Genomic DNA, 25,394 nt, shown 5'->3' on the forward strand with positions numbered 1-25,394 from the left:
ACACACACACACACACACACACACACACACACACACACACACACACAAACCCTATTCAGTTTCTTTTTATATATTGTCTTTGCTCCTTATTGTGTAAGTTCTTTGAGGACAATAATTATCTTTCTTCCCATTTATTTTTATATTCCCAGTGCTTGACACATAGTAAACTCTTAACAAATGCTTGCTAACTGAACCCCAGTCTGGGAGCCAGGCAGACTTGGGTTCAAATCCTGCCTCTGACCCTAAATCATCCATTTAGAGATCATTAGTCAGCTCATCATCAGGACTGGACTTGGATGGCTCTGAAGGAGAAAGTGAGACTGGTGGCCTTGCACAGCCCTCCCTCACTCAAATCCAAGTCAATTGCAAGTCATGTCATCGTGTCCCTGATGTCATGGTCCTCTTGGAGAACAAAGGACAACACAACAACAACAATAATTAGCCAACTCATTTTACAGATGAGGAAACTGAGGTAAGGATTCACGTCCTAATTCTCTAACATCAAATCTTCTGTTGTTTGCACTTTTCAGTCTATTTCCTCTCTTCTTTCTTTAATTTGAATTAACCCAAGAATGTTTGCTTGAAAAAGAGAGCGAGAAGACATACAGAAAGCTTAATAGCATTGACTGTTTATTGGCTAATGCCCACGGGCCAAGCTTAGAACCTCAGAATCTATGAGTTAGAAAGTCTCCCAGACAACTCAAACCCAAGCAATAATCTCCTTTCATTGTCAGCAAATGGGGCCGCATTCATCTCTAATGGAGATCCCCAGTCTTAAGGGATATGGGTTTGCTGTACGCAAAACAGTCGCCAATATTCTAACTCTGTCTCTTTGTTTCTGCCTCTGTCTCTCACTCTCCCTCTGTCTGTCTTTCTGTCTCCATATCAAAGGGAAACACCACTTAAGCTGTAACTAGTGTTTCAGAGCTGGAAGCATCCTTAAGAAACTCTAGTCTAATTCTCTGATTTTACTGATGGGGAAACCAAGGCATATAGAGGGGAAACTTAGCTCACTCTCATAACATCCCTTTCCATTCAGTTCATCCAGATCTAATTTATAGCTAAATTAACAGAGAATTTAAATAACACATCCAGAGTCAAACAGTAAATCAACCACTAGGAAAGAAGAGAAGGGAGTTTACCAGCTTACCAGCAGCAGACACCTTGATTTTCTCTCTAGTCTATTAAGTTGTTGTTGAAAACATATGGGGAGTCCACCTTTAATTTTAATTACATGCCTGGTTAAAGAATGTGTCTTCAAGATAGGGTCAGCCTAGGATTCATTTTGTTGGATCTTGAAATCTTGTCCGTTTTCCAAAGTCTCACACCCCTGAGAGGGTCTTCCAGGAGCCAAGAATAGCTCATACCTTTGCCATTGGAGTCAGGAGAGGGTCCTGGAAATGATGGGTGTGAGGATCCTGCCTGAGACACTTCTTAGAATATTGAAAAGGGCCCTGGACATGGAGTCATCTGGGTTCTGTTGTTTACTATCTCTGTGACCTTCAGCAAAGCTCTATAGGCCTCAGTTTCTTCATCTGCAAAAAGATGGTCTCTGAGACCTCTTCCACCTCTGACTCTATTATCCTATAATCTGGGGTGCTTCAAATTCTGCTCAGGGTCAGCTCCAGACATCACTTTGTGACCTTGGTGCAGACAGAGTTGTTGGGTCACTACAGAGGGAACTTGAGATAATGATAATGATGACAGTGGCTCACATTTATATGGTACTTCAAGAATATTATTTCACTTAATCCTCACCTTTTATGGTAGGGACTATTATTATCCCCATTTTACAAATGAGGAAATGGAGGTTAAGTAACTTGCCCAAGGTCACACAGTTAGTAAGTGATCAAAGGGAGATTTGAACTCAGGTTTCCAGAGGCAGTTAGGTGATACAGTGGAGAGAATACTGAACCTAGAGTCAGGAAGACTTATCTTTGTGAGTTCAAATCTGGCCTGAGACACTTACTAGCTGTGTGACCCTGGGCAAGTCACTTCACCCTATGTGCTACAGTTTCCTTCTCTGTCAAATGAGCTGGAGAAGGAAATGGCAAACCACTCTAGTATCTTTGCCAAGAAAACCCCAAATGAATAACAACATCTTCCTGACTCCAAGTTCAGCACTCTATCCACTGTTCCAGGAATGTATGTGGTGGAACCCAAACAGAACCCCTTGAAAAACAAACTCCACATAACTATTACTCTGAAAGAATATAATGAGTCAGAGAAACATGGGAAGATTTCTCTGAACTGAACAATAGAGTGAAGTGGGCAGAACAATAGAGACAATGACTACCAACAATGTTAGTAGAAAGAACAATAACAACAAAATAATCAAAACTTACTGATCAACTATAATGACCAAACTTGGCCTGAAAAGAGAGACAGGAGAAGGCACCTCCTCTTGTTTCTTTGTAGAGGTAGGGAACTGTGGGTGTGGAATAATGCTATAATGTCCTACTGTTTGATGTATTGGTTAGTTTTGCTGAATTGGTCTTTTTTTCTTTTTTCTTCTTTGTTCTAAGGCATGACTCTCTGGAAGGAAGAGGGTTAAAGATTTATTTTTAAATGTAGATGATGTAAAACAGAGGATATCAATAGATATTTTTTCAAACCTCACACTCTATATGGTGCAATGAGATGGGACTCCTTTTAAAGAAACCACCCACAGAAGCCAGAGAGCTCACCCAGCTCCCAGAATAGATCTAACGAAGCATTGGGTATGTCCCCTCAGACATTTCCAGACAGAGTTGTCTCTGTTCATTGACTTTATACTTAGAAGGGAAATTAAAGGTCATCTCTTCTAGTCTAACCACCTCCCCCAGTTTACAGATGAGCAAATTGAGGTCCAGAGTGGGAAAGCATACTTGTCCAAAGCTTCTCAGATGGCTGAGACTCGAACCCAGATCCTCAGGCTCCAAAACTTTCCCGTACATCATGAATCACAATTTCCAAGTCAGAAGGGAGCCAAAAGAACTGTTAAAGTTGACCAAGAATCCCTTCCATACCAGACTTCTTGTAAGGGGACATCTTCTCCCCCTACCTGCCCACCACCCACCCTTTGGGCTAGCTTTCATTGGGAGGACATTTTTCCTTCCAGTGGGCTGAAATTTGCCTAGCCTTCATTTTAAGTAAGCCTGTGTTACAGGCAATATAAGGTTTAACAACGGGAATGTTTAACTCGAAAATACAGGACATACTTTTAAGTTAAATATTCATTAATTACATTTTTCTCCATCACTTTCCTAAATCTAAATGATTAATGAAATAATAAATTGAGTCCTGATTTGTACTGTTTGACCTTCCCAATTAACTCCAGCAAACCCATACAGGATTCCCAACTTAACTTCATTGCTGAATAATAACACCTTTGTAGAACCCTTTAAGGTTATGAAGTATTTCATTTTTTAAAAATATAGATTTCCTTTTTTTATAAACTTAAACATAAACACTTCAATATATGAAGAATCAAAAAGAATATAAAACTGACTTTCCATTAGTTACACTTTTGGGTTTTTAAAGTATATATTAAATTTAAAGTGATAGTAAAAATATTGTTCTGCTTGTCTTGTTTCCTTCTGAACATCCTTGGTACAAAGCACTTTGCCTCCATTATCTCATTTCATCCCTGCAATAGCTATGGGAGATACAAATATTATTTTACTATCCCATTTTTCAGGTGAGGAAACTGAGATGCAGAAAGGCAAAAACTAGAAAAGATAACTAAAACACTTGATGACAGATTCAAGATTCAAAAATATCTTCATGGGCTGGATCATTTAGTCGAATCTAATCTGATTAAATTTATTAGGAATCAATGTAAAGTTTTATTCTTTGGATCAAAAAAATCAAGACAGAGACAGCAGACCAGACAGAGGTTTCTCTGAAAAAGGCCCCAGGGGATTTAAGGACAAACTCATTTGGGGGCAACAGGATCCTGATGTGGCAGCCACAGTGCAAAGGATACTAGATTTTATTGAGAAGCTTAGTGTCCAGGAATCTGGAAGTGATAGATCCACAGTGCTCTGTCCTAGTCAGACCCCATATGTAGAGAGCATTCGAATGACCATAATATACTGGAGATCCCACAGAGGAGTGATCAGCTAGCATTGTTGAATGCCTGGAGATCAGGAATACAAAGACTGGTAGAAAGCATTGAGGATATTGAGTATATAAATATGTATATATACAAATATGTGCATACATGTGTGTATGTACATATGTATACACATGGGTTCAATTTATACATATACGCATATATTTGCCTATATTTATATAATATTTACATACATTTTACACACATATATGTGGGTGTGCTGGAACCAGCTGATTGAGGAGAGCCCTGTAGTAAATTCTCAGTGTGAGCATTTATACTTTGGAAATCAGCAAATGCTACAAATCAGGGCTTAAGTCACTACCTTGTTGATAGCCAACCAGGGGTAAGGAACCTTTGGCCTTGAGCCACATGTGGCCCTTTAGGTCCTCAAGTTCAACCCATGTAACAGCAAGCATGCTAAGGGCATACCCAGGATATGGCTGCTAGTACAGGTTCTTTGATCTGCTTTACTAAAGGAAAGCAACTTTAAAGGGGTCAACAATTTTTAATTAAACAGATATATAGATATATATGTATGTATCATTCACTTAGTTCAGGGGAAAAAGTCAGCACCCTGAACTTCAGAAAATGCAAATACAGGGGTGGCCAGGTGGTGCAATGAGTAAGAGTGCTGGCTCTAGCATCAGGAGAACTGGGATTGGTTCCGGCCTCAGATACTTGGCACCCACACACACAAAAAAATAACTGGCCGTGTAGCCTTGAGCAAGTTATTTAACTCTGATTGCTTTAAAAAAAAAAAAGAAAGAAAATACAAACACAGATTACAAGCAGACAAAAAATACAGACAGAGAAAATAACACAATTCAACAGACCAACAGACAGGGCTTCTAGCTGTCTGACCATTAACAAAACATACATAGTTACCAGAGAGAAAAGCACCAATATCTGGGTTTTCAAAGTCAGGGGGGCTCAACAGTTACAAAGAGTCTCATCTGGCCAAAGCACACAACTCTTCACTAATGTGTGCCCCAAAGCAAAACCTCACCTCAGAGTATATATACCCTTCTTCAGGGTCAGAGGACATCACAACCTCCATGACTCACTGTCTAATTACAAAGTAACCAAAGGTGTGGGCTTTCCTAAAAAAACAAGCCTCCTTCCAATCAAGCCCCTCCTGTTGGGTTCCACTTGAGGCCCATTAAGGGACAGGGAAACTCTTCAAATTCCCTAGGCTTATTAAGGAGCAGATCAAATTCCCTTACCATTACACCCTGTTGACCGAATTCAAACTGTGTGGATTCAGTCAAAGGGCAGCACTTGAGGACCTAGAAAGTCCTTTGTTATGGTGTCCTTCATTGACCTGTCCAGACTTATTTCACATTATTCCTCTTTATATATCTAAAGTACAATTAAACTGGCCTGCTGGTCTACCTACATGACATTTGTATATCTGTTCCCCATGACTACAATATTCTTCTTACTCCCCTTTGCCTCTTGGATCCCCAACTCCATTTAAGACTTAGCTACATTGTTGCCCTCTGCCTGAGGCCTTTCTACTCAAAGTTAGCATGCCTTCCCCAAAGACACTTCACTTACTTTGTGTAATCAACAATTATTAGGTGCCTACTATGTTCCAGGCCTTGTCTTAAGTGCCAGGTATTCAAAGAGAGGCAAAAGTCAGTCTCTGCTCTCAAAGAACTCACATGTTACAAATCAGGAATAGGAGTGCAATAAATGCTGTCAGATTAAACTAAAATGATCGCTCTCTAAAATCCCTCTTTCAAAATCCTTCAGACTCCCAGCTTTTCGCTGAGTAGTAATTAAGCCCGTGCCTAGACTGGAAGAACCAAAGTCGGTGTAAGAAGTTTAAAAGTAAAAAATATTTTATTGAAAAAATTTTTTATTATACAGTGCAAACTCTCATCATGTCCAGGAAACTGGCCTTGTGTCACCTGACCCATTTGGGAACTCAGGCAGAAACCTGAAGTAAGCAAAATGTCTATTACAGTCTTTCCCAAAAGACGGGGTGAGGCATTTCTTCAAGTGGCCACTAGACGGGGCTCTCTCCCCATCAATTGAATGACCTGGCCTAGGGTGTCAGGGTGCAGTTTTCTGTTTCTAAAATGGAGTACTCAAAAGGGAGAAAGGCCCAGGGGCCCATCTTAACCAACCAGTTATTACAGCTGCCAAGGGCCACATTCTAGGCCAGTGAACTTTTTCTCTTGCCCTGAGGTTGGTTTTAATGGCTTTCACTTGAGCCAGAATCATGGAGTCTGATTCCACTTTGGATCTGGCCACTCCCAACATCTTCTGCAAGGGTGGTCGACAATCACAGGATCACAGTTAGGCCTGGAAGAGACTGTAGACATCATTCAGCCCCAACCCCTTCATTTTGCAGAAATCAACGGACTTGCCCAAGGTCCCACAAGCAAGCAAGCAGCAGAGTCAGGATTTGAACTCTAGGCTTTTGACTCCAAATTCATCCAGCAGGCACTGCAGTGCACCATCTATGACTGTTTGATGGACCTCTAGAATATGACCAGAATCCCCTGGAAGAAGGAAAAGTTCATAGAGGGGGCTAGAGGAGGAAACAGCTTCCTGTCTTTGTATCCATAGTATCTTCCACACAGTAGGAGTTTAATGAAAATTTGTTGAACTGAATAGAACATTCTATTCAGCAGTGTCTTCCACAGTACACAAATGTTTCCAGAGTATATGCACAAATATATACATTCTCACAACACAAATTCAGGTCTTCCCCTGGACCCCAGCATTCCGAGGTGAAAGGGAAGGGGAAGAGGAGAAAAAAAAGTACACAGCCAGGGACAGGCCCCCAACCTGAGGTAGATTTTGAATGGCTCATGGGGCCTCACGCTTCTCCAATTCCTGTCTCCTCCCAGAGTCATAGATTTAGAGCTAGAAAGAAAGTCTTCTAGAGATGACCTAGTCCAACACCCTTCATTTTACAAATGAGGAAACTGAGGCCCAGAGAGGGAAAGTTATTTACCCAAAGTCATACAGGTAATGCATAGCAAAGCCAAGATTTGAACCTGTCCCTCTGGTTCCAGATCGCTCATTCTAGTCCCCTATACCATCCTCCCATATGAAAGGGGTTATTGCTTTGCTAAGGCAAGACACCATACAATGGTGTCTTCAGATTATGAAATCCAAATGAGCAGGTTTTCCAAGAGGGAATGGGCAAAGGGGGCAGGTTTAGGAAAGTCAGTCACTGACCTTCTACAGTGGTTACAAGTGTCATAGAACTTGAGTCACAAGAATCAACTCAAGAATCAAACCTTTCTCCCCTACATGAGCACCTGAGGTTCTCTCCCCACTCTCACTCCAAATCTCTCAGCATAAACTATCCTAAAATCTTAGAGTTTGAGAGGAACTCCATGCCCACCACTACCTCCAGCATGGCCCTACAGTTCATAGGATCATACCATAAAGAACCTTAGGAAAATCTAATCCAAACTGAGTACAATGAGTACAGATGAGTACATTGAGGCCCAAAGAAGTCAAGAGATTTGTCTGAGGCTGTACAGCTAGTAAGTAGCAAAATGTGTGATTCAAACCCAGGTCTTATGACCTTAAATCTGCTGTTATTTCTGCTGTACCATTATAGGCCAAGAGCTTTTAATCCCATCTCTGACCCTCAATTGTACCCTCCCTCCCATTCCCCAGATATCTCTTCCTCCTAGCCTGGCTGAGGAATATGGGGATAGGAATCCTGAAGTCTTTGTGGGGAGAAGGACCAAGATCTAAAAGTACTCTTGGCTTATGAAGAATTTGGCATCTAGAAGTAGCCTTGGAAAATCCTCTAGTCCCTCTCCTTCATCTGACAGCAGAGGAAACCAAGGCCCAGATAGGGAATATGACTGAGTTGAGATTGCAAAGTTCTTCAGAGGTGGAGCGGAAAGACCCATACGTCCTGACTCCTAGCTCAGGTGTCATGATGAATCTTAGAAGAGACAAAGCAGGATAAGAAAAAGGAGAAAGAGGAGAAGCCAAGGCAGAGGCGTTCAATACCTCTCCCTGTCACCTCTTGTCCCCACTCTGAAGGCAGGAGACAGGCCTCTGAGGAGCAAGGCCCATGGAAGGATGGAGGCTGACCCAAGAAAAGCAACAGAATCCCACCATAAAAAGTGAGCCTCATGAACAGTACAGCGATCCCTCCAAGAGTATCCTGACGAGATCACTCAGTTTCTGCTCAGATCCTTCCAGTAAAGGGGAGCCAACGGGCCCAGTTCCTTAACTGAGTTTCATGCCCATATCCTGTATCCCAATGGGAAACGGTTTCTCCTCGAAGTCTGGCAGCAGAGTCTGTGGTGCACTCTGGGAACCTGGCTTGCCCTTCCCAGGGCTCTCCTCTTGGGAGAAGGGGACATCCTTATTCCAGGAGGAGCCTGAGGAGCTGGCCTCAAAGTCAGGGCTGCTGCTCTGTGATGAACACTGGGAGGAGTGATCAGAATTACACACATTGACAATGCAGGTCACCTTGACCTGGGTCCCTCCACTGTAGGCGTGTTCTGTCAAGACACAAAGGAATAAAGAGGGGTCATTCTACAGAGACCAGAAGTAGGCAGAGCTGGAGGGACTGGAGGATGGTCTGGAGGCTTCTCATTCTGGAGAAGGGATGTTTAACCTAGGGCACCCCATGGTGTCCTGGGTAGATTTCAAGGGGTATCTGTGAACTTGGATAGGTAAAATAAAATCACATCTTACTTTATTTTTACTAACATCTAACTGAAATTCAGTCTTTCTTTCAATTATTTTAAAACATTATTCTGAGACAGTGTCCATAGGTTTCCTCCAGTCTGCTAGAAGGCTCCATGAGTCAGGGGTATGCTGGAGCCAGTTCAAACCAGCTCTTAAGCTAATTATTAAATTTTCAATGTGAGCATTTACATACGCCTCAGAAACCAGCAAATGATACAATATTTTTTTTGAGAGCTGATTGTTAACTTTTGCCAGCATGCCTCTGTAACCATGACACAAAATAAGCTTAAGAATTCCTTTTCTATAGGCACTACCTCAGACACCTACTAGTTATGTGACCCTCTGCCTAAGACCCTTAGCCTACCTGGGTCTCAGTTTCTTCATCTGTAACATGGGCAGATCAGACTTGAGGATTTTTAAGACCCCTTGGGGCTCTAAATTTATGATCTTTTGACCCTACAGGACAGGAAATCTAGCCATCAAAAAGTACTTTGGCACTGTGTGACAAACCCTGGGCACACAAAGTAAGGCAAAAACACAGTTCCTGCCCTCATCTGTAAAATGGATAGGAAAAGAAAATGGCAAATCACTCCAAGATCTTTTCCATGAACATCCAAATGAGGTCACAAAGAGTCAGACACCACTAAAAACGACTGTATATCTATCTATCTATCTATCTATCTATCTATCTATCTATCTATCTATCTATCTATCTATCTGTCTATCCATCTAATCCTTAACAACAGCCCAGGGAGGTAGGTGCTATCATGAGATAAGAAGTACTTGTAATGAGGACATTGTTTATATATAAACAGGTGCTACAAAAGTATTTGAACAGGTTCCTCTTAAGTAGTTTAAACATTCCCCCTGATAACTGTGTTTACAGTTATTTTCACTTGCTTATGCTTTCCAACTCCCCACCCCCACAAACAGCTCTCTGGGTTTTCATGTAACTACTATATTTGGAAAATTTTAATTTGACCCAGAGAAATGATTCACACTTGAATGGGGTCAGTGGAGTTCTACTTCACCATCAGAACATCCCTGGGTGCAGGGAAAGGTCAACCAAAACTGCAAATGTTTTTCAAGGATAATCACCACCACATCAAAGATCATGGATTTAGAGCTCAGACTTCACAGATCCGTCTTCATTTGGCAGAAGAGGCAACTGAGCCCCACAGAGGGAGAGTGATTTAACAGATGGGGAAACTGAAGCCCAGAGAGGAGATATGATTTGACAGATGAAGGTCTCATGGGTAACTAACAAGTCAAAAATCCACCAAATGGATAAATGAGCATTGACTATATTTTCTTCTTTTGAATCCTATTTAACCCTAATTCTTTTTAATCCACAAAAAGAGAGCATGGGACTCTATTGGAGAAGGAGCCTCTCACCTGAGTTCATGGAGCCAGCCCTGGTTCCCTGGTCACACTTGGACCCCTCGGAGCTTGGAGCCTGCTGGGGGTTGTTTTCCATCGCCTTTGGCTCCTGGAATTCCTTAGCTTCCCCAGAGCTCAGCATGCTGTCCAGGGAGTTACTGCTGGAGGTGGCTTCTGAGTCCAGCAGGTTCTGCTGCTCTGTTCTAGTGTGGCCCAAGAAGTTCTGGGTCTTTTCAGCTGCTGAGGGAGGCTGTACACAGAAACAGTGACATGGGATCATCACAATGGAGGAGACTTAAACAAGAAATCAAGCCTGACTGGTAGTGTTTGAGGATTTCTGAAGTGTGAATGCTCACACTGAAAATCAAGCCATTGGCTCTCCCAGCTGACTCCAGTGTACCCTTGTCTGTAAGGGATCATAGAAGACAAAATGTCTAAACTGGAAAGGTCCTTAGAACAGAGAATGTCAGGGCTGGGAGGGCCCTTAGAACACAGGAGGTCAGAGCTGGGAGGCCCTTAGAACACAGGATGTTAAACTAGAACTTGGAAATGTCAAAGCTGGGAGGGGGCCTTAGAACATGGAACCTTATGGAGGATCCTTAGAGACCATCCAGGCCAAGGGCACCTTTTTTGTGCCATGGACATGCCCTTTAACAGTCTCGTAAAACCTACAGATCTCTTCTCAGATCAATGTTTGTTGCTAACATTCATTACTGAAGGAAAGGCTACATTTTAGTTAAAAGTTAGTGAAAATAAAGATGTCACTTTTTTCTCATTTAATTTCACAGACTCCTTGAAATCTCTCTCAGAGTCCATCTCAGTTGAAAACTGTTGATCTGGGCCAGCTTCTTCATTTTAACAAAGAAAGGAAACTGAGACCCAATAGGAGGAAGCGATTTATTTATCCAGGGTCTGCCAGTGAGGAAGCCGGTGGAAGAATGTGGACTGGAGACTGACTCATTGTCTCTTCCACTGGGCCATCCTCCAGAGGGAGGGGCTGACCTGAGGACTGTCTGCCTAGGAGTGCAGCCCCCTCTAGGGTGAAGCCAGCATGTGTCTGCAGCATTTTTCTGGAGCTTTCTGAGCACCAGGTCCCTGAGTCTGACTACCTGGAGCTGGAATATCTAGGAGGTGAGACTGCTAGAAATATTTTGTCATATTGACCTTCAGGGGCAAAATCACCTTCTCAAAATGACCATTTTGAGACTAGCCAGGGGAGCTCGAGTGTGACACAAGACTTTGTGTTTTACATCAAAGAGGTATCGATCTCCCTAATACTACAAGGAGAACCCTGACCCCAGAGTCAAAGGACTAGGCTTCAAATCTTGCCTCTAATGCTTACTTCTGGGGTGATCCTGGACAAGTCACTTAACCTTCCTGGGCCTCAGTTTCCAAATCTGTAAAATGAGAAGCTTGGACTAGATGATCATTTGAGACCCCCTTCAGCTTCAAATCCATGATCCTAAACCCAGGGAGATCTCTGCCACGTTTCTTGTTTTCCCTGTAGTACCAGTCATAGGGCTAGGGAACTTAGTCAATTTAGTTTGACTGGACGAGCCAACTCCTTTGTGCCTCAGTTTCCTTCTATGTTAAATGGGTATATTACCAGCACCAACTTCTCAGTATTATTGTGAAAATCAAAGGAGATAATATTTATAAGTATTTAGCACAGTGCCTGGCACACAGTGGGGACTTCACAAATGGGCAGGCATTAGCTAAAGTGGTAGCTTAGGTGGATAGACCACCAGGCCTTGGGTCAGGAGGACCTGATTTCAAAATCCAGCCTTATACACTAACTAGCTGTGCGACCCTTGTTCAGTCATTCCCCAACTGATGGTCGCCCCTTCACTCACCAATTATTTGCCACCACAAAAAAGAGCTGCTAGAAATATTTTTGTACACACAGGTCTTTTTCCTCTTTCTTTGATCTCCTTGTGGTATAGCCATGTCTGACTCAAGAGTTTCATGGGTTTTCGTACATAGTTGCAATTGCTTTCTAGAATGGCTGGCCCAATTCAAAGTTCCAGCAACAGGGTGTTTATTTGCCTCTTTTCCTGATGCTTCCTCCCAAGTAGATTAGATGATCTTCTCAGCCCTGAGAAGATATCTTTTAAGGGCCCTCCCAGCTCTGACAGCCTGTGTTCTAAGGGACCTCCCTGCTCTGACATTCTTTGTTCTAAGGGCCCAACTACATATGACATTCTGTGCTAAAACCCCTAATTAGTCAAAACTGGAATGAGTATCAGGGACAACAAAATGGGTTGATTTTTGCTTTCTTTCTATGTTAGGGTAAGAGGAGGGCCAAAGAGAAGGGAATGTAAGCTTAATTAACACAACTCAATAATTCGACACATCACACTAAGGGGCTGACATGGCCTTTCAGGGAAGCCATATTCAGGGAGACAGTAAAAGTCTTGCTTTCTCTGTCCTGGTTGGATCATGGCTGGGTCACTGGGTTCAGTCTGGAGCCGTCTGTACATTAGGAAATCTAGATTGTGTTCAGAAATGGGGAATGGGGAGAGAGCTGGAAAACATCCGTATAAAGTTAAGTGATAAAAAAAAAGACTAGCTGGGTGTGACCTGGAAGAGAAAAGTCTTAGACAGGCTGTGGTAACTGTCCTCAAAGATTTTAAAGGCTGTAATGGGGAAGAAACAATACATGTGTTCAGTGGATTTTATGTAACAATTAGAGCTTTGGGAAGGGCGGTCTACGAACACGGTGGGGTTTCTCTCTCATTAAAGGTCTTCAAGCCTGCTGGAGTACATTCCAGTCAGGAATGTTCTAGAAGGGATCCTAGTTCAACTCCAGGTTGGACTTGTTGGCCAGTAAAGGCCCTTCTGATAGTAAGACGCTGGATACTGTGAGAATGGGACAATTCATCCAGGGAAACCCCCTCTGCTCACTACCATCCACTTCCTTTTTTCACTGGGTCCCTAGTATAGGTCCCAGGCCACGTTCCCTTGCTGGCTGAGTCACTGAGTTTTACCATCCAAATGTCACTTCATCAAAATCACCTAACTTGGTACTTTTTGAACGCTTTTTGTCTTTTCAAGAAACAGGAAGATTTGTTTTGATGGAGGTAAGCAGAACTGAAAGCCCCAAAGGCCATGTTCACCAACCTAACCTTCTAACAAACACACAGACCTCCCCCCAACCTCCAGTCTACTCAAATGACCAGTATAGAAAGAACTGAAATTTATCAGTTGTGTCATCCAAATATCAGTTCCCTAGAACTGAAGCCCTTGGAAGGAGAAAGTACAGCCTTGACTTATCCTAATAATATGATTCAACTACTCAGAGTCCACAAATGGTCCAGTGACCCAGGAGCATATCAGTCCAACAGCTCCTGACCCTGAGACCCAAAGAAGGAGATAGCAGCCCTCTGCTGGATGTCAGAGTATCAAGAGTTTGGCCTTGGGTATCCAAGTCTGTGTAGCATGGTGATGGTTTCGTGCTCGCTCTGAGAAGCTCTGGGTAGCCTCTATCTAAATAAAGTCTGGTCATCAGCAACATATAGCTTTATATTCCGTCTCAAGGCACTATTTGGGGAGCAGGAGCCCAGCCCAGCCTTGCTCAATCCAAATTGTAGGTGCTTTGCTATTATGATGCATCCAGGAGTGAGCCACTCTCTCCCCTGGTAGAGATCTCAACCTAGCCACATTATCTACTTCTGTCCATTTTTTTTGTTTGGTCATGCCCAACTCTTTGTGACCCCATTTGAGGTTTTCTTGGCAAAGATACTGGAGTGGACTGACATTCTTTCTCCAACTCATTTTACAGATGAGGAAAGCGAAGTCAACAGGTTATCCTTTACATCTTACTCTCTCTCATCCTACAGGTACAATCAGTTGCTCAATCTTGTTGCTTCTATCACATCTTACATAACCCTCTTGTCTCCATTCAAACAGCCATTTCTTCAGTAAAACCTCTTATCACCTCTCTCCTGGAGATAGCCTTCTAATTGATTTCTCTCCCAAAAATCTCTCTTCACTCCAATCTATTGTCTATGTGGTCACCAAAGTGGTTTTCTTAAAGTACAGGTCTGATGAAATGAGAAAATGCTTCTCTCTCTTTTTGCAGAGGGGGGGGACTATGGGTACAGAGGAGGGGGGCTCTGGGTATGGAGTATTGTATATACCATCAGACTCAGTTGATACATTGGTTCATTTAACTCAGTTGCTTTTTTCCCTCCTCTTTTTTTTATTCTTTGTTATAAGGAATAGCTTATGAGAAAGGGAAAAGGAGAGATATTGCAAATGAAGTTTATCTAGAAACAAATTATATTAACCAAAAAATAAAATAAAATAAAATAAAGAAGAGAGAATCAATGAAACATGAAAGAAACACATAGAAGCAAGTAGAAGAAATTGGGCAATCTTGGATCTACCTCATCAAATCTGATATATATTTCTAAAAGCTGTGCATAATACAGTTTCATGGTGTCATGCATAATCCCCCTTTATTAGAATTCATCTGAAGAAATGCTTATTTGTTGATGTTCATAACAATAAAAAGACATTTTGAAATGTGCTATCAATAAGAATTAAAAAAAAATTTTAAGTCTGAACAGAAAAGAAGGTGGAGCCAGTCATCTATGTGATATATGAGAAAACAGATGGGCAATCCAAATCCTACATTGATACTTTTAAAATAGCCAAAGCAGTAGAGTGAGGTGTCCAGTAAGCTACTTGGCTTTCTATGGAAAATTTAGAAAAAGATAAGGAAATGCAGAGGTGTGGTCGGCATTGTGTACCTGTGGGAGGGGTACAAGCCCCACACAGGTCACATGTCCCTCTATGTCTCAATGTAAGTGACATTTTAAGGAGCCAGGACTTTCCATAATAAACATTTTTCTTTGGGGAAAAAAGTGCTTTGTCTCACTTTTTGCTTATCTAGCTTAGGGGGTGCAATCCTTCTACAGACCACTAGAGGGCAAACGATGGATAGTTAATACTTTAGACTTGGGAATGAAGACAGGAGCTACCAAAGAGAAATTGACAAACTGGGGAAACTGTAGTCTATTAAATCTATATTAAAATTTTTTCAAAAAATATTGAAATACTGTGGTACAGTGGAAAGCGTCAAGAATTCTTTCTTCTTGATCTGCTTCTGCCATAACAATAATTAGCATTTATATAGCACTTACTATATATATATGTACTTTATATATATATATACATATATATGTACTTTATAAGTATCATTGCATTTTTATCCTCACAACAACCCTGAGAAGTAGGTGCTATTTTACTGAGGAAAATGAAATAAACAAAGGTTGAGGGATTTGCCCAAAGTCATACAGCAATTTAAATGCGTAAGGCAGAATTTGAACTCAGGTCTTCTGACTCCAGGCCCAGTATTCCATTCACTTCTCCATCTAGCTGCCTCATTTTGTGCCATGAACTTTCTGTTGAACTTGGGCAAGTCATTTCCCTTCTCAAATTGCCTCATATGTATAAAATGAGGGGATTGAGTTAAGAATCATTCCCAGCTCTGATGTTCTCTTTTCTAAGGGCCCTCCCAGCTCTGACATTTCTTGCTCTGACAATCCATCCACTTTGGATGTTATGTTCAATGAAAACGCTGAACTCTTAAGAGACAGAATTAGATAACAACAGAAACAGTACTTGGGATTCCCCCTTTGCCTCCCTTTTCTAAGAATCTGCAGCCAATGTGCACAGTTAGGTCATTCACTACTTGTGTATATAGACTGGTCCAACCCACATCACCATTGATTGATACCAGTAAGGGCAGGATGTGGTAAAAATGACCAATTCAGCAATTTTGAGAAACTGAGAAACACCTAGTTAGAAGGGAGGGGCAAAGGCATCAAGTCAGCCATTCTAGATAGCTCGGGCCAGGTTTTAGAAAGCCCTATTCCAGACCTGAGGCAGAGAGAGGATACTAATCATCTTTAGCTGGTCTTGTGAATTGTTCTTTCCTCTTCATAGGATTCGGCTAACTCACATTCAGGGAAAAATTCACCACCACTCCTATCATTACTTCTCATTTGTACAGCACCTGATAATTTCCAAAGCCATTTTATACCCATTAACACATTGGATTCTCATGTGTTTCTCTGAGAAAGTCGAGTAAGAGGTTTTTTGTCCATTTGAATTATACAGATGAAAAGACTGAGGTCCAGAGAGCAAAGGAGACCTTGAGAAGCAGAAGACCTAGTTCAGAGTCCTGCCTCTATTGCTTTTGCCCCCCCCCCTCTTTTTTTTATTCTTTGTTATAAGGAATAGCTTATGAGAAAGGGAAAAGGAGAGATATTGCAAATGACTCTGGAATTTGAACAAGTACTTTCATCACACTTGGCTTCAATTTCCTTGTCTATAGAATGAAAGGGTTGGGACTGGAAAGTCTGTCTCTAACAGTTCTCCCAGGTCTGATGTTCTATGTTCTAAAGTTCTGGTTCTAAGTATTTTTGTAAAGCTTAAAGTGTTGTATAGAATGTAAATTATTAGTATTATTATAACATCCCTCTCTGATAAGACATTATTGTTCTTTTTTTTTTTTTTGTAAGCAATTGGGGTTAAGTAACTTGCTCAAGGTTACATGGCCAGTTATTATTTCTGGGTGTGGTGCTGAGTGTCTGAGCCCGGGATTCGATCTCCAGGTCGTCCCAACACTGGAGCCGGTGCTCTTACTCGCTGAGCCACCTGGCCGCCCCTAAGCAATTGGGGTTAAGTAACTTGCTCAAGGTTACACGGCCAGGTGTTTCTGGGTGGGTGCTGAGTGTGTGAGCCCGGGATTCAATCTCCAGGTCAGTCTGACACTGGAGCCGGTGCTCTTACTCGCTGTGCTACCTGGCCGCCCCCATTGTTCTTTTTTTTAATTAAATTTTATTTTATTTTCTGTTCCAAATTCCTTTCCTCCCACCTCCCCTTTCCTATCCATTTAGAAAGCAAGAAAAACAAAACCCTTTACAAATATATACAGTCAGGCAAAATAAATTCCTTCATTAGCAATGACATTCTCTGTGCTAAGGCGTCTCCCAGCTCTGACATTCTGTGTTCTAAGCCACATAAAGGGTCAGGGACAGGGTTCCTCCTACCATACCACAATGTCTCCCTATTAGAGTACAAGCTTCTTGAGGACAGGGAAGGAGTCATCTCCTTTGCTTGTCCTCCCCCACGTCCTGTATCAGATGCTGCTCCACAAGTGATTATTACCAGCTCATTCCCCACAGACACACCGATGGCTGTCGCCCATATGCTTCCCTCTAAACCAAACAACCATAAAGCAAAACTTACCACTTTGGTTTCTTCTTTGATGCAGGGCAAGAGCTTCTCTACAAAAAGAAAAAAGAAAAAGAAAGAAAGAAACATTTCAACCACTTTCTGCCCCAAAAAGGAAGTTGCCAGGAAGGGGACAGTGGGAATGGTTGGTAAATCTCGGGTAAGAAGTGGACACCCCTCTAGAGTCTTGGTTTTGCCCTATTATTCCAGTCTTTTTGTCCATTGTCCCCCTACTTGCGCTCTATTAAAATCAAACCAATTTCTTGGTCTTTCAAATAATATCCTGCACATTCCCACCTCCAAGCTTTTGCTCAGGCAGTTCGTTCCTCCCATCTGCAGTACTATCTTTCCATGCCTAAGTTATACCCACACTTCAAGGTCAGGCTGAAATGCTACCTTTCCATGAAGCCTCTTCTGCTTCTCAGCTAGGTACAACGTCTCCCTCTTCTGTACTCCTACAGCCCCACGTTTCTTTCCTACAGCATTTAGCACAACCTGCCTTGTTTTATACTTCCTTGTGTTAATGTCTTCCCTACAAGACTGTAATCTCCTTGAGGTCATGGACCATGTCCTGTACAACTTAGTTCATCTTCATGCTATTGCTTCCCTTGCCTTGCATCTTCCTTCCCCTTTCTCTCTTAAAGTCCCACCTGTCTTTTAAATGTTTCTTCTTAAAGAAGCTTTCCCCAACACTGTCTTCACCCCAGCTACACTCTCTCCAGATTGGTAGCTTTCCTTCTTAGATGGCATATACCCCTTTGTCTTGAACCTCTCTGTTACATTGTAACATTGTGTATTACAGTTATTTTGTGAGTCACATCTAACCTTCGTTCTTGACCATAAAGTTCATTAAAGGAAGAGACCCTATTGTATTTCCCCAGCACCTTGCAGAGCAGGTGCTCAATAAACATTTATCAAGTGAATGACTGATTGAATGAAACTTACTTTTTCTCTGAGACAACATGAAATGGAAAGTCAGACCCATTAGTAGCAGGATGACAACCATCAGGCCCAAAATCCACCCTAAGGAGATAAGAAACCCTGATAAATTCATGAAAGGGCAGATCTTTCCCCATGCGTAAGATTAACATTATTCTTTTCCAGTTAGGCAGGACAAGAGCTAGGGGGGTATTGAGAGTTTTGTTTGACCACATCCCAGTCTTCCAATCACTTTGTCAGGGAGAATGGGACAGTGTCCTTGGCTTGCATGCCAGAAATGCTTGACTGGTGATGAATGGGGCAAACTGCCCTTAGCCTGCAGAGCTGGTCCCTCAGTAGCAATTCTCAGAATGGATATAGGTACCCTCTAAGTGAGATGCCTTGGACCACGAAAATGGTGCCCCGCCCCTTGTTACTGTTCTGATCTCCATAAACACACACCTACACACATGTAACAGCAAAGACTAGCCATGTTCCTTCTCTCAGATATGGTGATGGGCACCTCTGATTGAAAACTGGGGAAAGGAAAGTAGAAAGGAAGCCCGGGTCATTTGGTTTTCCCTTTTCTGGGCACCCCAAACTCACACACACAATCCTAAAACGCCATGACACATCAGTTGGTAGCACTTATTTCCATTACTCACCAAGTGGAAGAATAGTGCCTTTGGAAAAGACCAGACGGATGGTGGGCTGTGGCTGGGGTTGGGGAGAGGTGCCTAGAGTGATGTTTGGCTCAGAGGTCCACATGGTATCTTTGGGATTCATGACCCCAGGCTGATCCTTGGAGAGAGATGGACCTTCCTTTGTAGGAGCAGAAATCATGTCATTGCAGATAGCATCTGAGGTCGCATTACCAGGAACAGCCACAGAGAGACACCTGGAACAGAAGGAGGCTTGTGTTCATGAAGGAGCAAAGATGAGGTGACCTCGGGATGAAGGAGTCCTCCCTCTACACTGGGGACATCCTCAAGATCCCCAATCACTGGACAGAGGCTCTGGAGACAATTGGCCCTCAGCAAAATTGTGAGGTTGGCAAACTTTTCCATTCCTCCTTCAATTCCACTTCCTTATCCCACTCTGGAATTTCCTGGTATCTCTCCTTATGATATCTGACCAAACCTGAATTTCCACATTATCTATGCATCCCTCCATCCCTACACATCAAAACTGCTGTCTCCTGTGTCCTGGTCCTTCAAGATCCTGCTCACTATGAAGGTAAATCTGACAAATTCATGATAAGAGGTTGATACCTCATTTTTAATAAGGGTTCTCAAAGTCTTGACCCAAAGGAGTAGGAGCATGTCAGAGGCTAATGTCAGAGATTTAGGGGGTTGACAGACTCTTCAATGTTTGTTTTAAGACTGGGTAAAGGGGCGGCCAGGTAGCACAACGAGTAAGAGCACCAGCTCCAGTGTCGGGATGACCTGGGGATCGAATCCAGGCTCAGACACTTAGCACCCACCCAGAAACACCTGGCCGTGTAACCTTGAGCAAGTTACGTAACCCCAATTGCTTAGGGGCGGCCAGGTGGCTCGGCGAGTAAGAGCACCGGCTCCAGTGTCGGGATGACCTGGGCATCAAATCTGGGCTCAGATACTTAGCACCACACCCAGAAATAACTGGCTGTGTAACCTTGAGCAAGTTACTTAACCCCGATTGCTTAAAAAAAAAAAAAGACTGGGTTAAAACGTCCAATAGTTGAGGAAAGAGAACATTTGAACTGGTTAGGAGACCAAGGCGACTCTAGTCGAGACCTTTTATCACTCTTATCCTGGACTAGTGTAATGGTCACCTAACTGGCCTCCTAGCTTCCAGTCTCTCCCTTCTTTGACCCTGCCCAAGCCTTAATCCTAAAACACAGGGCTGACCTGGTCCCTCTTCTGCTCAAGAAACTCCAAGGGCTCCCTATTAACACTTAAATAAAATGTAAACTTCTTTGTTTGACTTTTAGAACTTTCCCTAGGCTTTAGCCTAAGTCACCTTCACATTATTCCTCACCCATGATATTCTACCTTCCATCTCTGTACTTTGCCTGGAAGGAACTATATGCTTAGTGGGACTTAGAAAGGATTACCTTCTTCTCTTTACCACCCAGCCCTCATTTCTTTCAATGTTCAGGTCAAGTGTCACCTTGTAAATGAGACCTGTCTTGACCCTTACAGCTACTAGAGCTGTCTCACCCCCAGCCCTCCCCAAAATGACCTTGTAAATATAGGATGTCCCAAAAGTCATAGTGAAATTTAAAACTATGATTATTATTATTAGCAATAATAATAGCTAATATTTATATAGTGTTTGCTATGTGCTAGAGCTGTATTTAATATAAACACCTCAGGAGCAAAGTCTAATTTCATTTTTTTTTGTCTTTTTGGAAGGAGGAAGGCAGGGCAATTGGGGTTAAGTGACTTGCCCAAGGTCACACAGCTAGTAAGTGTTAAGTGTCTGAAGTCATATTTGAACTCAGGTCCTCCTGACTCCAGGGCCTGACTCTATTTACTGAGTCACCTAGCCACCTCTCTAATTTCATTTTTGTCTTCATACCTGGCAAAGTGCCTGGCACATAGTAGGTAGTTAATAAGAACTGCCTATTGACTGATTCTGCCTTAATAACTTTGTATGACATGGACAAGTAATTATTTTGTCTCTGAACCTCACACTCTTTATCTGTAAAATAGGGATTATAATAATCATCAATCTTAATCATTATGTCACCATTGTATTGTATTATACAATTATACAATAATATATTATACTATAAAACTATATTATAGTATAATATACTTTATTATATAATTATGAAATATAATGATGTGATATATTTTATTATATGATTATATAACTATAAAATAGTATTTTATAATATAATTATCATAATTGTATTATATCATCATAATTATATATTGTCATATAATACATTATAGTATACCACATTATAATATCTAATAATCTTCATTATAGTAATGATTATTAAATATTATCATCATTATATTAATCATTATTGAATACTATCATCACTATAATTAATAACTTGGGCCCTCTACCTCCAAAGACCATTACAATGAAAGGGCTTGGTGGATCCACCCTTTCCTCCTCTTTCGCCCTCAACCCCTGTGTGAGTGTCAACTCACCTCCCCAATGCCCATGAATTTATTTCATGTTGTACGTATGTATCTGTTAACACAGTCTATCCCCCAGGTAGAATGGGAACTCCCGGAGACAAGGGACTGTCTAACTTCCCCATTTGCATCCCAAGCACCTAGCACAGTTTCGAGCATGTGGGAGGAGGTTAATTAATGCCTATTGATTGATTGATTGACAGACTCTGAAGTGCAGTCACTAATGGAAGTCATTAGAGCAGAAGTCAGAGGCAGGAGACCTGAGTTCAAATTCTGGCTCTAACACTGGTATCATCAGTTAGATACTTTATCTTTGTAAATATACAACAGGGACAACATTGTGTACCTCCCAGAATTCTTGAGAGAAAAAACAATTAGTTATTTTTTGTGCCTTTGTACACATAGCAGATTGAGCACTGGCCTTGGACTCAGGAAATTCCAAGTTTAAATCTCACCTCAGAAACTTGCTAGCTGGGTGGCCCTGGGAAAATCACTTACCTTCCTCAGTTTCCCTTTTTTCATCTGCAAAATCAGTATAATAGTTGTACCTCCTTCACAAGGTTATTGTGAAGGAGGAATGAGAATATTAGTGAAGTGCTTTTGCAAACCTTGAAATATATTATAAAGCATTGTTATTACTAATATTATCGTGTTTGTTGAATTGATTTTTTAAAATCTCAAAAGTACTACATAAAGCCAATTATAGTTGTACTTATACAGTGGCTCTGATCACTCCTATGTTCCTTCCCTCCCCTAAAGAGAAACATATCTGTCAGATATCTCAGAGGATTTTGAGTTAGAAAGGGACCAAGAGCACCTCACTTTACAGTTTAGAAACTGAGGCCCAGAAGGTATTTGAACTCAGGTCTTCAGAATCCAATTTCAATGTTCTTTCAACTATGCCAAAGCCACTGGCCTGTACTTGCTAGCACCTGGCACCTCTTGTACTGATACCTGGGAAGATGCCCCTCAACAGAGAAGCACATCCCAGCTCACCAGAACCACAGGAACTAGATACTCACACTCGGTGGGGCTTGCAAACATCTGTAGATGACACCGTGTCTGAAAAGGTCCCCAGGGCACAGGCGGCACACACCACATCTGAATCCAAGGTTCCTGAAAGTCAGGGGGAAAATACAGAGAATTCAGTGATTTTTAATCATTGGGTCTGGATACTGAGTTGTGGTTTCTGTCCAGATCACCAGCCCCAAGGAAGGATTGGGACACAGGAGCCCTGGGAACAGAGTGGGGCATAAGGGACCTCCCTAAACCACAAAGAGGGGATTGGACAAAGTCAGCCCAGGAGGTACCTACAGATGAATTATTAAGCCTTAGCACCTAGCTCCACACTTGTATCTATGTGGGAGTGCACAGGGAGACAGAGAAAATCAGAGAGCCTTAGAGCATGCAATGTTAGAACTAAGAGGCGCCTTAGAGCATTTTATTGGGGAGGGCCCTTAGAACACAGGATGTCAGAGGTGGGAAGGACCTTAGAACACAGGATGTCAGAGCTAGGAGGGTCCTTAGAACAGAGAATGTCAGAGCAGAGGGGCCTTAGAACTTAGAATGTCTGAATCAGGAAGGATGTCACTGAATGCCAGAGCTTCTAACCCTCTCTGGTGTCTGAAGAATCAAGTCCACTCTTTCCTCCACAACCACCTTCCAGCCTCTGCCTCTCTTAGGTGGTAAAAATTCCATCCCTAAGAAAGCCAAGGTGATTTGGTCACTAGAGGCCCCTTGCTCTGGGTAGAGTGATCTCTCCATTTGTTGAACCATCCCTGAAGCCCTTAGGATGGGTTCTGTAACACTAGGGTAAGAAATCAAGGATGTATCTGGTTTGTATCCATGGTGTTGCTGTTGTTTAGTCGTGTCAGGTTCTCCACATCCCCATTGGGGGTTTTCTTGGCATAGATACTGGAGGGGTTTTCCATTCCCTTCTACAGATCATTTTACAGATGAGGAAACTGAGGCAAGCAAGGTGAAATGACTTGCCCAGAGCCACACAGCCAGTGAGTATCCAAGGCTGGATTTGAACTCAAGAAGAGAAGTCTTCTTGACTGGCACTCTCCACTGTACTGCCTAGCTGCCCCTGTTCATTTTGTACCGACTCACTATACTTCTGAATATCTTGGTATGGGACTCTAGTTCTGGGAGCTCAGAGTAGAAGCTCCTTGAGGGCAAGGACTACTTTGTTTTATGTACCTAGGTAATTAGCACAGTACCATGCTTATACATAGTAGGTACTTAATAAATAGATGAATGCATGAGTGAATGAATGATATGAGCTACATGAATGAATGAGTAGAAAAAGATTTCCAGTAATTAATTCAAAGTGGCACTGGCTTTAGGGAAGGATGGAAGGAAGGAGGGTAAGGAAAGAAAGAGGAAGGAAGGAAAGGAGAAAAGGCAGGAAAGGAAAAAAAAAGAAGGAAAGAAGAAATGGAGGGAGAAAAGAAGGAAGGGAAGGAAGAAAGGAAGGAAGGAAAGAAAGAAAGAAGAAAAGAAAGAAGGAAGGAAAGGAAAAAGGAAGAAATAAAGGAGGAAGAAAAGGAGGAAGGGAAGAAGGAAAGGAAGGAAGGAAGGAAAGAATGAAGGAAGGGAGGAAGGTATGAGGGCCAGCTCCAGGCCCAGAGCTCTATCTACTACATTAGAAAATGGAATTACAGTCCTAGATCTCATCTTGACTACTTGCATTACCTTGGGCAGGTCACTCACCTTCTCTGGGCTTCAGTTTCCTTCTCTATACAATGTAGGGCTTGGCCTAATGGTATCTAGGGTTCTGCCAGTTGGGATTGACACTCTACCTTCCCTCAAGTGAAACCTAAGCTCCTGAGCCCCAGCTCTCAGGCCTTCCTACCTGGCTTGGCCACTCCAAAGCCCTGGGGACACTCTGTGTACTTGAGGCATTGCAGGCAAGTGCTCTTACTCCTCCTCAGGCAGAAGTTTGCAGGTTTGCAGGCACAGATTCGGTTTTCCTTTTTAGTGCAATTCTTAATCTCCACCAAATCTAGTGATGAAAGGAGAAGAAAGGGCCCAGATCAATCCTGGCCTACCGTCTGTCAGTCCCAGACAGGGGCCCGGGGCCCAGTCTTCTCCTCCCCAGAGCAGACTCCGTGAGGCCTTACTTGGATGACAGCGGCTGCGACAGCTGTGGCATTCCTTTATCCAATTCCAGACCTCGGTATACGTGTCATCGTCACAGTCAACGCAGATGGTGTTTGAGTCCCTAGAACAAAAGTGCAGCACTCGCTGACCTGGAGAGAAAGGAGCCGGGACGTTTTTCATTGAAAACACAAATCAGAATTTTAAAGAAGAAAAAACATGGCCAAGACATCTCAGGTTGGCCCTTTGACAAGGAATCTAAATCCTCTCATATCTGTAGAGTAGCAGTAAAGAGTCCTGAGTTTGAGTACCAACTTGTGTGGCCTTAAGCAATTTCTCTAACCTCTTCAGTTCTCAGTTTACTCCAGTGGAAAATGGGGATGCCAATACCCTACCTAGGGCAGCTACTTTGGTGGTGTACTGGATAGACTGTCAAGCCTGACAGGAAGACCTGAGTTAAAATCTAGCCTCAACTAGCTGTGTGACCCTGGGAAAGTCACCTCCTCCTGTCTGCCTCAGTTTCCTCATTTGTCAAATGAGCTGAAGAAGGAAATGACAAACCACTCCAGTATCTTTGCTGAGAAAATCTCAAATGGGGTCACTGAGAGTCAGACATGACTAATCGACTCAATAACAAAATTGTAATGGGGAGCCTTTGAATTCCGTGCCCCTGATTCAGCACAAGGCAGTTGTCTGCTGACCAATTCCAAAGTCAGAGTGGTTCCAGTTTTGGAGAAAGAACTGAAGGTGATAAACCATTCAGAGAGAGCTCTCCAGACCTTCTGATTTGGGGCCAGTTTTCATTCTTGACTTCTAAAAAATGGATTTGGGAGGTG

At 42.4% G+C, this 25,394-nt stretch overlaps 1 protein-coding gene across 1 annotated transcript in view; it reads right to left on the reverse strand.

Annotated features, from left to right (window-relative positions):
• Nucleotides 1–5,922: 5,922 nt before the first annotated feature.
• TNFRSF1B (TNF receptor superfamily member 1B) overlaps nucleotides 5,923–25,394 on the reverse strand; it is a 53,687-nt gene continuing 34,215 nt past the window's right edge. Inside the window, exons 3-10 of the mRNA XM_069079609.1 lie at nucleotides 24,582–24,710; nucleotides 24,314–24,463; nucleotides 22,479–22,572; nucleotides 18,985–19,217; nucleotides 18,347–18,424; nucleotides 17,417–17,454; nucleotides 10,172–10,406; nucleotides 5,923–8,586 (exon numbers count right to left, since the gene is read on the reverse strand). Coding sequence (XP_068935710.1) covers nucleotides 8,309–8,586; nucleotides 10,172–10,406; nucleotides 17,417–17,454; nucleotides 18,347–18,424; nucleotides 18,985–19,217; nucleotides 22,479–22,572; nucleotides 24,314–24,463; nucleotides 24,582–24,710 — 1,235 coding nt within the window. The 3' untranslated portion in view covers nucleotides 5,923–8,308. The remainder of the gene's footprint in view (nucleotides 8,587–10,171; nucleotides 10,407–17,416; nucleotides 17,455–18,346; nucleotides 18,425–18,984; nucleotides 19,218–22,478; nucleotides 22,573–24,313; nucleotides 24,464–24,581; nucleotides 24,711–25,394) is intronic.

This window comes from Petaurus breviceps, unplaced genomic scaffold, assembly GCF_028583685.1.
Source record: "Petaurus breviceps papuanus isolate PSGF00001 unplaced genomic scaffold, PetGlider_PUasm1.0 91041, whole genome shotgun sequence".
Classification (NCBI taxonomy): Eukaryota; Metazoa; Chordata; class Mammalia; order Diprotodontia; family Petauridae; genus Petaurus; species Petaurus breviceps.